Source organism: Anopheles bellator, chromosome 2 (assembly GCF_943735745.2).
Source record: "Anopheles bellator chromosome 2, idAnoBellAS_SP24_06.2, whole genome shotgun sequence".
In the NCBI taxonomy this organism is placed as follows: domain Eukaryota; kingdom Metazoa; phylum Arthropoda; class Insecta; order Diptera; family Culicidae; genus Anopheles; species Anopheles bellator.
The window spans coordinates 80,020,753-80,038,027 of NC_071286.1; the positions used below are offsets into that span (position 1 = coordinate 80,020,753).

The following is a 17,275-nucleotide window of genomic DNA, read 5'->3' on the forward strand; positions in this document are numbered from 1 at the left end:
TGTGCATGCAACTGTGTTTCCACCCGGCTACCGTCCCGGGTGCCGTGCGGTCATCGTCCTTTGCGATATTTTTTGATCTTCCAGCAGTTTTCGTTCGTTTGACAGGCAAATAAATTTGGCTCCATTATTTGTCACGTTCCATAATTCGTTCGTCCTGCCCCTCCCACCGGGTCGGGATCGCACCGAAACCGCACCAATCGAGAGGTGACGCGGTCGTGGAGTGGAAGTTTCACACCGAAAATATCGCTTTCCGGTTGGGGTGTGTCGCTTACATCCTGCTGCTGCGTGCGGTAAGATTCCCTCCGGAAGGACGTGAAATGTATGAATTGAAATGTGGATTCTGTGGTGCGGTTGCCATCGGATTTCTTTTCATCTTTGAACTCGAACGAGCGACGTCAATGACTCATTCGGGCGTGGACGCAACTGGGATGAAGCTTAGGAAGATAACTCAAGTCAGGCTGCTGACGGGAATAAGAGAGTTTGGAATGCTTTCCACGAGGCACCACGTCGCAAGATTCGGTGGTTTGCATTTCAAATTATTTTCATGTTTCTTCGGCAATAAAACGCTTCGAGCGAAAGAAAACGCTTCCCGGTTGGCGTTACTTTTACTTATGAAAGCTTCACTCGGAGCTTGCTCAAAGCTCTGGTAAAAAGCTTTTGCGTTTAAAATGCACCTCCCCGTTACGAAGCCCACTCAAAACGTTTTTAAATAGCGCAAACCGAGGCAGTTGTAGCAAAAAACCAGATTTTATTGCAGAAAACACTATCATCACTCATATCATTATTGCTTACGCTTATTGCTGTCTACGATACATTAGGCACACACAAGGACACGCTTACACACTCACACGATCCCTTAACGAATAGTATTACCTGTTTTCCGTTACACAATCGTCGCTCAACGCGTTCCTGTTTTGCACATGGAAGAATAAATATTTCTATTGACTATCATCAGCATTGAGTACGCGGGTCTCCAATTTTACGCGTTCTGCTTCTCCTTCAGATTCCAACCCAGACTGCCTGGTGCTCCGGGATCGGACCCGGATCTATTTTGGTACTAGGCACGCTCCCGCGGTCCACCGGTTAACTGCCGCCTGCGGTTTATGACTTTGTGAAGTGATCTCTCGGATGGCGCGGCACCGAAAGAAGCCGCAAAAGACCGGAACATGGTGATCGGGTCGGGCATCATCTGTATGATCGCCGAGAGAGGGTTTCTATTTTTGAGTCCGCGGAGCAGAAATCGGAAGCAAAACAAGAAGCAAACCGTTTCGCTGTTCTAAAAATAATTTCTCCAGCCGATTTGAATGCGTGCACACACGCAAAGAAGGAGCAGCACCACACGGAGCGTCACCCGTTTGTTTCATGTTGTCGCCGCGCAAAGCATGCTCCATGACTGGGGATCCCTCCCTTCCGCGGGTTAGGCCCTCCGGGATGAGGCGCCCGTTAATGATCGTCTATCGCCTAATGAGGTATGGTTAGAGGCGAATGTACTTAAGCCTAAAGTACTACTAGGGGACAGAGCTATGTAACTAACCGGCAGTCCGTGTCCTCCGGGCTGCCAGTGCTGAAACGTACGCACACTAGTAAGTAAGGGACACACAGAGACACACTTAGCGTACGCTAGTTTCTTGGTTTGACAATGGTGATAAAGCTCATTGGTGGTGGTAAAACCTGTTCACGGGACGTTCCGCGCTCGCGTCCCGCACAGGACACTATCCGGCGGATCGTTCTGTCGGTTCGTGCTCGTGTTCAGCCCGTAGGCAGTCAGATCACTAGCCGGTGGATGTGATTGGTGTCGAAGACGAAGTCGCCCCCGTTGGTGGCGCTTCGGTTGATCGAAATGATGCTGCCACTTCCGTTTTTGGCTTTGCGAGTAAGCTGACGTTTTGGCTGAGCGGAAGAGAGAGAGAGAGAGCAACGTTAGCTACCGATCGGAGGGGGGGGGGATCCAGATCGCAACACGTACCTGGCCATTCTTGTTGATCGTCTTGCCCTGCTCGATGAGACGCTGCGGCACCAACCAGAGGCTGTCGGCCATGCTGATCAGAACGTTCGTCAGGTGGCAGCACTGGGCGGCCATGCGGACCTGCGCCCCGATATCGTTCTTGTCCGGTGGATGGACGAAGCTAAGGGAGACCCGGAAAAGGCGTTAGAGATGGATTGACTGCCCGTGAGACGTGCGCTGCCTTACCGTGGTGGAAAGAACGACGGTGCGATGATGGTGGCCACGTTCTGCTGTGACATCTTGTTCTGCTGCTGCAGTTCGACCACCCGACGGAAGAACTTCAGCAGCTCGCGGAGCGTGTTGCGGTTCTCATGCGGCAACAGCTGACAGAGCACCGCCAGCGCTTTGTACTGGTCGTGCGGAGGTAGTACTGCGGGGGAATTGCAATTATTAGGACCTAGTTTCAAGGAGAGAGTCACCCCGGTGTGTGTTTACCGTTCGTCTGGTAGAAAAGGTGCACCAAATCATTGGCCAGCAGGGGTTGTGGGAGCTCGCGTAGCCAACGTTTCAACAGTGCGCTGAGATCGTGTACACCGGCCTTTCTGATCAGTGGTTGAATCTTCTCCGGTTTCGCGTAGAAACTGTGCTCGATCTCGTGGTAGAGAGTTTCGGTCTGAAAAAAAGGGACCCGCGAATCGAATCAGCATCGGTCGGAGTAAGCAAAGTGGACGAACGGACGGACGGACTACCTTCTGCTTGTGGCCCGGAACGCGCAGTATGCCTTCCTCCTGCACACCACGGCCGCTCAGCTCGGCCAGAATGGCCTGCAGAAGCAGCGGCACCAGCGTCGTGTCCTCGCCGGTCACCTGCTGGTCTCGGCGGACGAGCGCATTCAGCGACACCCCGAACACGTTGCCCTCCTCCTTGCGCTTCCGCTTGAACGGTTTCCGTTTGTCCAGCGACACGTGGTTCTTGTCGAACAAGGACGCCAGCTCGAGCCAGAGCAGTGGCTGCAGGCGCTTCTGTTCACCCTCGGTGATCAGCTCGATGTCGCAGCTCGGCTCACGATCCCCGGCCGATTGGCGTTGCCACTGGTCCGCCGCGCACGGAGCCGTCTGCTTGACCATACTCTCGAAACTGACCGGTTCGTAGGACGACGAACGGAGCGGTGTGTTCTCGACCGAGCTGAGCAGACTGGTGCGTGGCGGCGAGCTCGGGGGGCTCTGTTCCGACGACGAGTTACCCGAGTCGTCGTTATCGCGCCGCCCGGCACCGGCTGGCCCACCGTCGTCGTACAGGTTCGTGTGGCTCCGTGTGCCCGAGATGTGCTGACCGGCGTGGGGTCTACGGAATGGAGCGTAAGTTACTGCGGTTCGAAGGGAGGATAGAAAGGTGGTCCTAACTTACCCGATCGTGCAGGATGGATCCGATCCGGACCGGATCCGCGGGATGTGGATCGTACCTAGTCTTTGGAAGTTCAGCAGCTCGATACCCTCTGGAAGTGGACAACACAAGCAGGATTAACTATCAGCACCACACTGACCTCCACTGCCTCTCCCACAGCATCTTACCATTGTGGAATGGGATATCGCACCGGATGTGGGACCCGCGGAACAGTTCCGCCGAGCCGCGGAGCGGTGCGCTCGGAGTGCGGCGCAGATTTTGCTTTCCCCGGACGGGCGTTGGCCGCACGACGCCGTTCCCATCGAACACCGACACGAAGCTCGGTATGTGGTGGTGATGACCGTGATGACCGTGATGATGGTTGGCGACCGTCGAAGGCCCGTTCCACGCATCGTCGCCCGGCAGCGAGTCGAGTGAGTCCGGCGTCGCGCTGCGCGATCGGGTGCCGGTGCTCGATGAGTCCAGATCCCGGAACACGTCTCGAATGTCCGGCTTCTTAGCACCCCGGTTGCGCGTCCGACCCCTCACGGTACGGTTGAGGGCCTTCACCCGCTGCTTGACGGCTTCCGCGTGAACGCTGGAAAGTCCCGCGATGACCGGGCTCAGTTCCGTGGTCGACAGTTCGCGACCCTGCGACGAATGGGCCAATCATTAATGTATAGTTTTATACGTAAATAAAACAAATCGGCCTAACGAGCGCACGCTGATCGCGCCCGTCCTGACGGATGGCGGTGATTATCGAGAACACATAACCGAAAAAGCGGCTTAACGCGAAGCGTGGCATCGAATTAGCATTCGCCGGTCGCTGCAATGTCAGCCCGCCGAATTCGGCTTCGGTGGCGGTGGCGGCCATCGATAAATTGCTTCGCGTGCTGGACAATTAATTATCTAAACATTCGATCTCTCCCCATCTTTGCCGGGCGTCTTTGCGTCACAGGCTTCAAGGGCACGCAGGCCACACGCTAATCCTCTCGCGAGTGGAGGATTCGCGAACAATCGCTCCCGAGCATTCCGATACTCGTATCTCGGAGGTTCCAACCGCCCGACTAAGGCAACATCAATAATTTACCGGGTATTTGCTTTGCTGCCCGTGCAGCCTGTAGAGCCACCTGAGCAAACGTCTCGGAAGTGGCCTACCGGCGGCGTTTAATAAGAATCTGTCCAAAACGGCAAACAAATCACAGACAGCGGGGGGGGTCTACAGGTTTTCGTGGGTCCCACGAAAAGTCGGCAGCCGTGTGGTGGGGTCTCGAACAGCAGGAAATTAAACATTGATTGGCGGGTCGGCGCAAGGTGGACGCCCAGACGTCTTCGGGCAATATAATCAATCAATTTTGGACTCTTGTTTGCCGCCATGCATCGTGGCTCGCCGCTCCTTGGTGGGGATGATTGAGCAGGAAGATGATTTAATAATCTGCGATCGTGGAGCTACCAAACTGCGTGAAGGTTAGAAGCTCTTGCACTTGAAATTCTAAAAAGTACGGTAAGCGTTCGACTGAGCAAAGTTTTACGTTTTGACTTTTGTCCCTTTTTACTGTCGTCCCTTTCGTCCGCCAGGTCAGGCACCTCAAGAGTTTCTATCAAGGATTATCGATGGCTTACCTCCTCGAACGCTTTGGTGAGCTGCGGGAAGCCGGCCGAGCTGAGCCATTCCGCCTCCAGCTCTCCGTCTGTGGAAGAAAGGAAGGAAGCAAAAAACGAGAGTTATTGCAGCAGCTCGGAGCGGAATCGGATGGAACACTTTATGAAAACCGGCAACGGAAACGCAATCACAGCAATTATGCTGCGCCGCTGACCTTGCGCCGTGGTCGTGGACGGAGGTTAATGATTGGAAACGAACATTTTTCATTTTGCCGCGCCTCGGATCGGATCCTTTCGGAGAGCGCACGCCACTTCCGTGTGTACCGCTTTTACACCGGTCGGCCGCATCGCAGTAACGGATGGGTGTTAATATTCGTACCTTTGTGTCCGAAGGGCTGCCTGGTCGTGTGGGCTTGACTCAACTTTGATCCCTGCGCGGACTCTGTTCCGCTTTGTTCGCTCTGGCCACGGGGAAAATGAAGTGCAAACACTAGTGGCCGCCAGAGCAGGCCAACTGCAATTAACTGCAGTCCGCGGGCGTGCACGGAACACGGAAGTCGGCCATTAGTCAATGGAGCGTCCGCCGATCCGAGAGAGGCAGGTTTATGAGCTTCCTGTTTATACACTTCTCGCGAGCGAAAAAGTAATGAACCAACGCGCCACTCCGTTTGCTTCTCCGGACTCCCGAGAGCAATCGGTTCGGCCGAAAAATGTCACCAGTCCTCGAGACACCCACTCCGACACGCCGGCCCCGGACCGTAACCTTAGCGCCTGTAGACGCAATGAAAGTAGCCTCCGTCTGGTTTTTTTTTCGCAAACACCAGCACACGCAGCCTGGCGGTTGAAGGTCCGCCCGGTGCTCAAGATGGCCCCTCTATCGGCCCACTCGGCACTCGGGTAAATCGGGCAAAAAGTGCAACCAAACACATGGACACATGATGTAAGAAAAAGGTGTTGGCAGCAAGGTTTGTTTGCCCAAAGACAAGCGAGAGCACCGCCGGTGCGGTCCGTATCGGGTTCACCGTCTCGTTTATGCTCGCCTTTATTATGCCACACCAGCCGAGGGGGGCGGTGGGCTGCGATAGGGCTTAACAGTTTGGTAAACAAAGTGGAGTGCTACAAATTGCGGGGCCTCGGATGCGTGTGCGCAGTCGGGTGTTGGACGTGGACGGTGGCGATGACCTCACAGACACGGTATCGATCTTTCAATATTTTTCATTACGACGATACGCACATTAGATTGTTGATCGTATTGTGATCCGGGAGACCCATTAACATGTTTAGCTCCTGTGAACAGGGACAGAAAGACATGAGTGACGTGACACGATTCACATATCAGTGGCTGGGGTCGGGCCAGTAACCCACAAAACACAGGAAAGGAATCGCAAAGCAAAGCACTCATTAGCGGTGTCCCTTTTGCTTCGTGGAATTGAAATTTCACGTCTCACAAACCGCGGTGGCGCCGGCGGAATGAATGATGATCTATGCTTGCGAACGAACGAATTTTGTTTCCGCTTATCCAACCAGGGCCCGCACACGCAACCGGGGCCCTTTCTTCGGCATTTTCCCGGCCCACTCGGGGCGCTCATAAAAAGCCACCCTTCCCTCTCCCCGGCCGGTTTACGGTTGGTTTAATGCGCTGCGCGATTCAATTTCATTGCTAATTAATAGCGCAACCGAGATGGGCGCGCCGACCACGTGTGTCGCACGCGGTGCGCGCTGCATCTCCACGTGGGAATAGCGGTTGACTGATGATTTTTCCGACCACCCGGCCTGGGAAAACACGCTCTGCGGGATCGTGTGGGGCACTTTGGAGGAATCCGGACCCAAAACCGGCGCCCCTCGTTAATGGGACGAAAGACTTGGACGCGAATGTTTTGGGCGTACCACGCACGTGGCGTGGAGAAAATACAATTATGCCTTCAAACGGTTTATCACAAAATAAATATTTGTGCTGTGCTGTGGTTCGCTTTCACCTTCAACGTGGGACCCGCGTCACTCGCCGGGATCCCGGGATCGAATTCGGGATGGGAACGTGAAGTAATGGGCCCCGAAGACCGATCCGGGCTAATGCCGAATCGTGTGCTCCAAAAAGTGTAAATAATCCCCGAAAATTGCCATATTGCCGAGTAACGGGGCAGTCGGCCACGGGGAACTGGGGAACCGAGCCACGCTTTTTGCACAATTCCACTTTCCATACCGACCACTGGGGGGGGGGGTGTCGTGGGAGCACGGGGCCCCCGAAAACCCTTGCCAGAGGAGAGAGCACCTGCCTCGCGCATTCGCCGCGGTCGTTACTGTTATGTGACCCCCAAGCCCGGAGCTGGTCCACTTCCGAATATGCGGCCGCCGGATCATCTTTTCCACGGAGCAGCAGGAGAGAACGAGGGTGCGGAGTGTTTAATGTTCAATTCGGCTAATCAAACCGCGCTGACCGCGGACGGCCGATGGGTGTCCATTTTCGGGGCCCAAAGCGGAGCGAATAACAGTCGAGGAGTCGGAGTCGATTTGCATGCGTCGAAATGCGTAGCCCGGAACGCGCTGCCCCAAGCTGCGATCGCATCAGGGCCACCGATACTTTCCACCAACGCCGTCGTCGCCTTGCCGTACGTGGCCAGCAACGGCAATTGCATCTTGATCTTGATTTGAAATCGATCGCCCCCCGCCCGAACACGCCTCTGTAGGAAGGAACCCATCACCCGCGCATTGGCTTCAGTTTTCACGGCTCGAATTCGGAGCCGTTCGGCCGTTGGTGGTGGGCCTTTTTTACCCAACCCCCCACCGAGCAGCCGCGTACGGAATCGAGAAGTGTGTCTGCAATTTGGTATAATTAGATGTGTGGTCTGGCTGTGCCGATTCTGGAGTGTAGTCGTCGTCGCCGATCGGTGGGCGATCGCAATCGCCCAGTCGATCTTTTTTATCCCTTCGATGCGCAATCAATTGCACAATAGTAAGGGCAAATTTTTAGTGATGTTTTTTTATTTCAATATAATGATCTGCGCCTCAAAAAAAGAGACTAGATTTATTAATAAAATAAAATAATTACATTCAATTGTCGAATTGTTCCCTAGGATTTAGTGGTTGGACTACCGATTACTTGAATTTTATAACGTCAAACTTCATCCAGGAAATTCTAAAAATTTAGTAAAAGCTTTGACATTTACGAACTAGGACGCCAAACGCTTGCAGAAAATGTGTAAATATTAAAAACTTATTTCCCACAAAGGTTTGAGTCTTGAACTCAAATTGTACGGAATTTGAAAAACTCATTTCATTTAAGCTTCCCCATCGGATATTACTGGCCACAAAATCGGCACATTTTTCTTCGAAAATGAAGAAGTAGCCGCCGTAACCATCGATGGCGTACGCTACGAAGGTCAAATGTCCTTAAAAGAATTCGAAACTTAACATGTCCACTACGAGCAGCGATCATCAACCTGCTCCGTGAAGGGTTAACGGGCAGCAGAAGAAAGACAGAACCCAGTTACGGACAAGAATTATAACATAGTAGGCGGTAGACGGCCGTAGCCGCGCCAAAGAGCGTGCTTTGGGCGAGCTTCGGCCGGCGGCCGCCGTAGTTTAGGACCCGCGACGCGAACGCCACGCAGTTCACCTCGACCTTAATCGGAGACGTGGTGGCGGCGTGGACGCAATTGGACACCAAAATAATAAAGGAAAACCTTGACAAGGTCATCCGTTCCTTGGCCTCGGAGGCGCAAAAAAAAAAACGGCGAACCTCAAAATTCTTGGCCCGAATTTGTGATCACGAAGATCATCACACGTCGGTTGCAATCGATTGGTAGCTCCGTCATCTCGACGGTGTCTGGAATGGCCGTGGTAGGTGCTATGGATTCCGAGTACCCACCTCATCAGTAAGTCAACAATCAGCCGACAAATAAATAATTACACATCCACACGATCGTTGAATCTGTGTCAACTGTCGCCACCACACACAACGCCGCCCCGACCTGTTCTGCTGTGGATTCCTCCTCCTTCGGAGGAGGCCATTTTTTGTCGAGCCAAGCCATTTCGAAGCGGCGGAGGAGCAGTTCACCTCGAACCGAGCGCGATCGCGAGGATCACGTAAGCCGCGATTCCGTGTCGCTGCTAATGATATGGGTCATTTGGAAGCGGGACACCAGGACGACGCCAGGGCGGCCTGCAAATCTGATAATGGTGCCGGGCCGACTGCCGAGACCGTTAAGCGGGTTCCCCAGCGGGTCGCATTCGGACAATTCGATCCGAATGGTAATTATTGCCCCGTTGGTCACAAAAATTATGACAACTGCTTCATTACGAGAGCGGCAGGTCAGCCGGCCACAGGACACCGGGACGTAATGTTTGTGTCCCCCCCCTCCATGTGGCCGCGGTCCCTCAGTTCCTAGTGCACGTGGCGATGGCATTTGCAAACTAACGAAGTGTCCAATTAAACGAAACAAATTAACGTAACGCAGGCAGGCTGTGGCTTGGGTAATGGGTTTTCCAATAATGGCAATTTGGGACCCGCGCAAATGGGATGGTCTGTGAATAAAACACACCGAGTGGCAGCTTATCGAGCATTGATTGTTGAGCAAATTTCGGGCCGAAGGGTTGGCCTCGGTCGGTACCATAAATCGAACCATACGCAAAGTATTACAAAGTGTTCCCCGCAGCGGATTGTGGACATTCCGTGGGTCCCCACTCTGCGCTGTGACTTTCGCTTTTCCGTTTTGGTCCGGGTCCAAGCGATGCTACTCGGGCGCAACGAAACAAAACGCCGCTGCGACGGTGCCCAGAGTCCATGCTCCTCGTCCGATCGCTTATTGACCCGCAGGCGGCTGTGGCATGTTTATGCTTCGGGCCACGTACCGAGCAGATACGGAGAGTCGAGAGAGCAGGAAAATATATCTTATTGTCCGTCTGAGCCTAAGCCTGCCTAAGCATTCTGTCCCTCGCTAGTCTTTCACTTGGCCGTTGGCCAGCCAGATGTTACAAAGTAACCCGAATGGACGCGCGGATTGCATTCGACTGCAGCACAACCGACGGCGGCAGTTTGGTGACGTGTCCCATTAGGCCCAGGATGGCCTGGCTCGGCGTGTAGCATAAAATTCGAACCTCGGCCGTGGCCGTGCCATGCGTGCCCGTTTTGTGCAAAGGAATGTGCCGCTTTATCGTTTTGTGCTGGGCAATTGGCGAACCAATGGCGCGCGGTTTATGGTAGGCAGCGGCATAGGGCCGAAGTGACAATGATGAAGTGACGCCCGACAGCCCGAAGGTTCCTCCTTCGGGTCACGGGCGATCCATACATTTTCCTTTTGCCGGTCGCTTTTCACCCCGGATCGAAGAAAAATGTCCGCGGCTTCCCTAATCACTTGCCGGGCCAACATTATCTATGTTAATGGAGCAATTTGCTCCTGCGGCTAATTCTAATGGACCGGCAATGGCTAGGGATCGCTCCGTTAGAAAAGCTGCCGACCGCCGCCCAAACCGATTGTGGCCATTACTATTCTTGAACAGCCCGAGCAACGAGAGAGAGTTCAGAACGAACGGCCCTAAAACGGTGCCTTCTGCGAATGATCGAACTGTCAGATTGCTAGGGTTAGATTTGCGAAACCCCCGAGACGTCCCGATTACGCACGTACGGCCTGCGGTGTTATGCCGTCTAGTGTTACATGAAGCATGACCCGCCGGTTATGCAACGCGGTCACGTCCCTATGGCCCAGGCGAAAGCATAAGAATTAGAATTTATTAAAAACCGACCACATAAACGTTCCCGGGGGCTGGGTCATAAACCGGGCCGTATGTCCGTGGACCGGGCCGGGGCACGTAGGAAGCGACGCCAAATAAGGGAGCGAGCGCTTGTTAAGTGCGCAAGTTGCGTCTCACCAGTGATGGCCTCACTAAAAACGGCGTTCGATTCGTCAAGAACTCATATTACACTGCGCGTTCGTCGACCACGTCGTCGGCGGTGATTGCACGACGCGTCACCTTTTGGTTCACTTTTTTTAGTTTGACGCTGAAAAGCAATCATCAACCTTCGCGCGGGCCCGCGGGACTGTAATCGATTGAATTTCTGCGCCGAAAAAAAGAACGGGCCGCCACGTCGGTGGGATTGGCCGTTTTCGGCATCGTGCGCGAAACTATCTCTTACGCAATCCATAATTCACGAATCGAGCCGATCGCTGCCGGCCCGTCCCGTAATAACATCCGCGGCCGCGGCCGGTGAATAAGAAACGGTACACAATCGCTTTTCGGGGCCCTTCGCCGTGTCAATCAAGATTCCCGCGAAAATTCGCACCGGACAGACCGACCAATTGCTGTTGGCCAGTTCATTCCCTCCTTCGCACACCGGAATCAAAGCGAAAGGTGATCAACTGTGATTAACGAAAACTCATCTACAAACGGTCCGAGGATCCGGCATCGCGTCCCGTGGGTGGACCCACCCACGTCACAAGTGTGTGGCCAGCATCGACGCCTATTGCTTGCGTAACAATTAATAAGTACGGTCCGCTCGCCGCGAACTGAAGAACTTCTCGGTGAAGACGAAACGAAAGACTGCAACGATGGGTGAAGCGACGAACCGATCCGAAAACAATGCAACACTTGCAGCCAAATTGCAGACCGATCACCCCTCTCCGGTTGGAAGGGTTGCTTCACTTTCAGGCTCCCCGTTTGTCGAAAGATTCTCCGTCACCGTCCGCTGCACGGACGCCGATGCTAATGAACATACACATGTACTTGCGTTTAATTAGCGAACCCTCCCCCCGTGTGGGGGGCCGCCGTTTTTTGCACATCTTCGAGGGGGACACGAGAACAATCGATTGACGGATGTAGCCACGGACGGTTGGAGCAGCGTATTTTGTAACGCTGCGTTCGCACGAGGCGCGATCGAGCAGCCAAGCAGAACACCCAGCAATCGGTCCTTTTCCCATCGGTCGGCCCCGTCCGGGATCGATGTTTGACGACGCGCGATCACTTTCGCGTCAGCTCGGAATCGGAAACCGTCGAAGGCCTTCGAAGGTGGCAGAGAGGCTCCGGCTCGCACATTGTTCCACCAGCAAACGTCGCCGCCGGTCAACGAAGCGTGTCATTACTGGGGGCCGCCGATCGCTCGTCGACATTGGGATTGGGCGGTTCGTTCGTTCAAATTAGCAAGCGATTAGTAGTAACCGATACTTTGGCTCGTGGCTCGTGAGCAGATCACGGCCCCACGGATCGTATTCGTAAGGTGAGCCTCCCAGCAAACGTGTGCGATAATTGTGTCGACGACGGCTTCACGATGCGACTCTTCCGATCGAAGGGTTTATTTCTTCTGAAGCCAACGGACCCGAAACCGTTCACCTCCTACCAGAAGCAGCTCGATCGGGCTCGAGTCAGTGACCAGCGTGTGTTGCATCACACACCACCACCGCCTAGAGGCCGCCGAGGCTTAATATTTGCCCGGAGAGCAAATGTCGATGCCTCAAAGGACAACGATGGTGACGATGGTGGTGACGATGGCCCCACGGGTAGGCGATGATGTAATCACGAAGATGAATACAAATTTAACCTCAAAATGCTTACGGCCCGTCGATCGGACGGAGGGCGATGCCACCGGCATCGATCGGGCAGCAACAGGTATGCCCGGCTACTGCCCGGTGGCTATGACCTCGTTCAATCACCCATCGTCGAGAAGAGGATCCTCAGCGTCGTGAAGCTGCCAGAAGGCTCTCCAACGGTCGATCAAGCGTTCACACGCTCATCATAATATTCCGGCTCTAGCTGGGTGGCGGTAGGTGGCGGCCAAATGGCGCGCGCCACTTACCTGAGCCTGATCTTGAGCCGTTGAAGGCTACCGAGAGCCGAAGCTACTACACTAGAACTTGCTGCCTCGGTGCCATACCATATTTTATCCTTTTCCCCGTGGTGGAAATGTCATTCAACTTTCGGATTCGGAATCGTGACCTCCACCACGCGGGAGAGGTCCACTCTTATTCGCCGGGAGTCCCCAGGCGTTCTCGGAACGTCCCTTCTAAAGCACTCGATTGTAAATGGCCAATCGCACACCGCTTGTCTACGAAAATGGGGCGCTCATAAAAGTGAAAATAGCAAGCGGTCCAGCCGGTCGACGATCGTGGTGCAATCACACTGAATTGGAAAACCATTTGCGGTTGTGGCCCGGTCCGGCCCCTAAGACGCCGCATTTCATCATACGCCGGTAATCACGTAGGTACTTCAATATTTTATTAGCTTCCCCCCTGAAATTGGTCCTCGCGAGGGTCCGATGGCCATTGCGACCGTAATTGTCTCGGCCGGCGCGTATCAATTTCAACGCGCAAGCGAAATTGATTCGTTCATTAAGAAATGGATTGCGGCATCCACCCGGTCGGTCGGTCGGCAAATCATAGAGCCGACCCTTCACGGTAATGACAATCTCATTGCCAAGTGGCCTGCCAGCCAGTCAGCCCGGGTGGTCATTTTCCGATCTCGCCCCATGGCCCGGCCGGTTCGAAAATGGCCGCACGTTACCATAATGTTTGTTTATTCTATTTTCACAAAATGCAAAAAAGCGGGGAAAAAGCTGCTCGCGTCCCATAAGTGCGTTACTTTCACGAGACGAACCGTGAAATCGGTACGCGGTACTTGCGCTGCGTTCACGTCGCGACTAATGGGAGTTTAGCTGGGTTCGTGGCCACCGCCAGCAACCAACTCTCTTTAACGACAAACGGGAGCAAAATGGGTCGCTTGTTAGGCGGGGAAGCGGAACCCGGGGCCAGCCGGTCGACCGGAACGCGGATGGTTGACGGAACGCTGCAGTTACATCCGCATACGGGCCGCACGTGTACCGATCGGCCCGATTGCAGCGTGATTTATATAAATGCCGGCTCCCGGCTTTCGATCGTCGGTTCCGCTACTGGCCCGTGACTGGCCCGTTGACCAACTCGAACGGAATGATTTTGCCATTATGCAATTGCGCCTTTCGCAGTGCAAACATTGCAGCTCTCGGGTTTGGGCCTTGCAATGAGATGCTTTCTTAACAATGAGCCGTAGTTACAACAGCTCCCCCTGGAGGGGCGATTCGCCAGCATAAATCTGTCGAAGGCCAACGATGAGCGCAAGTCTTGCTTAGCGTTAGCGATTGACATATTTTTAGGCTACGGAATGAAATTGGCTGCTCGTAATCGATAGCACGTTAAAGTGGAACCGTTTTTAAGTTCGCCAGTTAATTACGGGTTTTTCAAGGTCCTCACGCACACACCGGAAATGACTGCCGGGGGGAGGGAAAGGGAAACCCAATCCTTAATTGCCAGTCCGGCAATATGTCCGGTGCTTATCTACCAAGGGGGTGCCATTTTTCACACCAACAATCGTATTTGTGCAAAGCCCTGGCCCACCCCGATAAGGGTTATCGGAAGTGGCAAACAATCCTGGATTGCAGTTATTATTTGCAAAGGCCCGACGCCTGCAGATTAATCAACCGAACCGGCACGGGCAACAGATTGGCCACCGTTTATTGCTGTTGAAACGGAGTGTGATACGAAGAGTGGATGCACTTTGGTGCATCGAACGATAGAGGCGTCCTCCCTTTGCACTTAACACTCTACTTCACTTTACTTACCGGCATAGTGGACGATGGGTTCGATCGGAGACTGCAGCTTGTACTCCGACAGATACTCGTCCAGATCGTCAACCAGTGGCTCTTTCTGGCCACTGCTGCTGCTGCTGCTGCTGCTACTACTACTGCTGCTGCTACTACTGCTACTGCTGTTGTTGATTGCAGCTACCGTCGCCGATGGCGTCGGCAATCCACCACTTCGGGACAGCATCCTTCCGTTGCGCTGTGATCAAATTCCCTCGGGCTTAAACTCGGCACGGTATGGTCTACCAAAAACTCCGACAACACTCCGACCTACGGGCTCGCTGGCACCGGCTGGCGCATTCTGCGAGACGCGATCGGGTCCGATCGCGACCGATATTTCGTAATACCTGGCCCACTGGCCCGCCCGCTGTTTTCACTCGCTTCCGGTTCCGGTCAAATTGTCGTACCCCTGCACCGTAATGATTTGCTACCGTTCACCGGTGGCCTGCCTGCCGGGCTTTCTCGGGGCCGCGGGGTGATTTGTCGGAAATGGTTGTAGCGCGGCCTAATTGCTACCGGCGCCCAAGGTGGCGGGCACCACCCGGAAGGGAATCAATCGGCTTGGGGCGCCCCGTGAGAGGGAAATTTTTTAATCTGTGAACGAGAAGGGAAGATTGATAAGTTGAGTTAGAGAAAGACTTCGCGGCGCGCTTAAGACTTATTTTTCAACCATAGGCCACCCAAACCGAAAAAACGGTTATTTGTGCGATCTTCTATTGCGTAATGGGTGCGCGCGCGCTTTTCGGGTGTTTTATTGTTCGGGGAAATGGAGAGACAGTAATTACGTCGTCAGGAAATGGCCACAGCATAATTAATGCTCGGCGAATTGCGTCACTGTTTTTAAAGGGCCTAGCCCAACTGAGCAAGATTCTGTTTAATGGTTTTTCACATCTCCATCGGACGTTTAATTACTCACGCCGAGCCACCGTCAGAACTTGGTGGCTAATAACTCTTTGCTGAGCTTCCTAGCGAAATGACAATTGTAAATTTAATGGTGACCCGGGAGCGAACGGGAATAGAACAACGTGTGGCACGTTAGCGCACCCCGGCCCCGGGTCATTAATCATTGCGCGACTTGCGGACGTTGTTCAGAAGTTTTAGGGAGAGCTGATGTGTCGGCATTCTAGACACGAGCCCACCAAACTTCGCACCACCCTAGCTAGAGGCGGCCGCGATAATTATCTACGGGACTGAATCTGCTTTTCGTCGTCGTCGTCGTCGCTGGTTCTGTCGTGACCATGTGATTAAACTTCGTGCGAACATCACCGCAAAGGAACTCTGTTTGCGGTGATTCCCCAAAACTGCGCCCCGGGAGTGGTCAAAGGCAGGCGGGCCCACACATCCTTTCGCTTCGGCCGTCAGAGTGCTGGCGAAGCTACGGGTTGTAATTACATAATTTACTCGTTCCAAAACCATCAGCATTAGTCCACGGGCGGGCGGGCGGACCCGAGCCCGACGGCAAGGTGTCCTCTCAAGAGCGCGTTGGACGTCACGCGGTGTCAGTCGGTTCCCCGAAGTCATGGTTCTTCTTTGCGACGCGCCGCGCAGTTCGGCGGCCAGGAATTCTGTTGCTCTGAAGTTTAGCAAAAAAACTCGAGCCTCGAGCCTGCGTATTAAAAATATTCAAAAAAAACCCTCGTAAGAGGAAATGGAAGTAAATTTTAATCGACTTTGATAACAACACACTCCAACTTCTTGAGAGTTTCTTGAGCAGCTACGCCCTGGAGATCACACGAAAGGGATCGTTTTGAGTCGATCGAGTAGAACAAAAATACCACTTCAGCCATGGCTTCAACAACGTGCGCCTCTCGCCATGTCCGATTACCGCTGACAGCCGGCATCTCGGACGGGCGGGCATTTGCGCTGATGGCCGTTGGTCGATGAAAAATAAAACACTTCGCAATCGCGCTTCGCCCCAACGCAATGGCTGGGCATTCATTGCGCCCGCGGGATCAGGATCGTGTACGCGGTGCGATCGGTCGGTGTCTTCCTTTATGTTGGGTGCCGGTCGCCGCAACCCGGAACGGGACCCGAGAAAATTTCAATTAATCACCCTCTCTCGGGCGAACAGGTCAGGTTAAGGTCGGCCAACAATGGCGTGCACGCTTATCCTTTACGCTTATCGATCGGTCGATCGCATGCACTTGGCGACCGATCACCTGCAACAACTTTGCCGGATCTGACGGTTTTTTCTTTAAATCCTCGCCATCCTATCAATCAAACCCATTCGGAGCCCAATCGCAGAGCAACAACACACTCCAAGGTAAGTGCCATTCTCACGATGACAATCACGGTTCGTCGATAAATAACGCATTACCCGCCCATTTCGGTGGTGCACCGGAGTGTGTTGCCGATCATTGCGTTTGATTGAACGGCGACATAATTGAGTGCGCTGAGAAGCGGCAGAAGAAGCCGGCCTTCGATCCGTGTATCATTAATTGACGCTACGGCGAAGGGAACGCCACTAATGGGGTGCCAAGGTACACACGATGCACCTCCGCCGTCGGGTTCATTAAGATCCGATCCGGGTTTGTCGCTTGAAGCGCGATAAAGTCTCCACAATGTAACGGATATCCGTCAAAGGTGCTGCTGCGGAGTGGCACACGAAGGATGCGGCAGCACTTTGCGACCTTTTCCGATAGAAACAATAGACCTTTATTAGTACGGCTACGGTTGGTGGGAGCTTCACATTGCCAATAGACAGTGACAGTGTTGGAAGATCTTTATGTGTCAAACTTTGCCCTAAC

The 17,275-nt window shown here is 53.8% G+C and overlaps 1 protein-coding gene across 1 annotated transcript; it reads right to left on the reverse strand.

The window, feature by feature from the left end:
- Positions 1-752: 752 nt before the first annotated feature.
- Positions 753-14,828, reverse strand: LOC131208154 (rho GTPase-activating protein conundrum). Its single transcript, XM_058200803.1, has 10 exons — positions 14,803-14,828; positions 14,508-14,632; positions 4,952-5,019; positions 3,517-3,979; positions 3,353-3,440; positions 2,695-3,289; positions 2,441-2,618; positions 2,192-2,375; positions 1,967-2,126; positions 753-1,890 (listed from the first exon to the last, which is right to left on the reverse strand). Exons 1-10 carry the CDS (start codon positions 14,826-14,828, stop codon positions 1,765-1,767), a joined length of 2,013 nt encoding a protein of 670 aa, XP_058056786.1. The 3' UTR covers positions 753-1,764.
- Between the last annotated feature and the right edge of the window lie 2,447 nt (positions 14,829-17,275).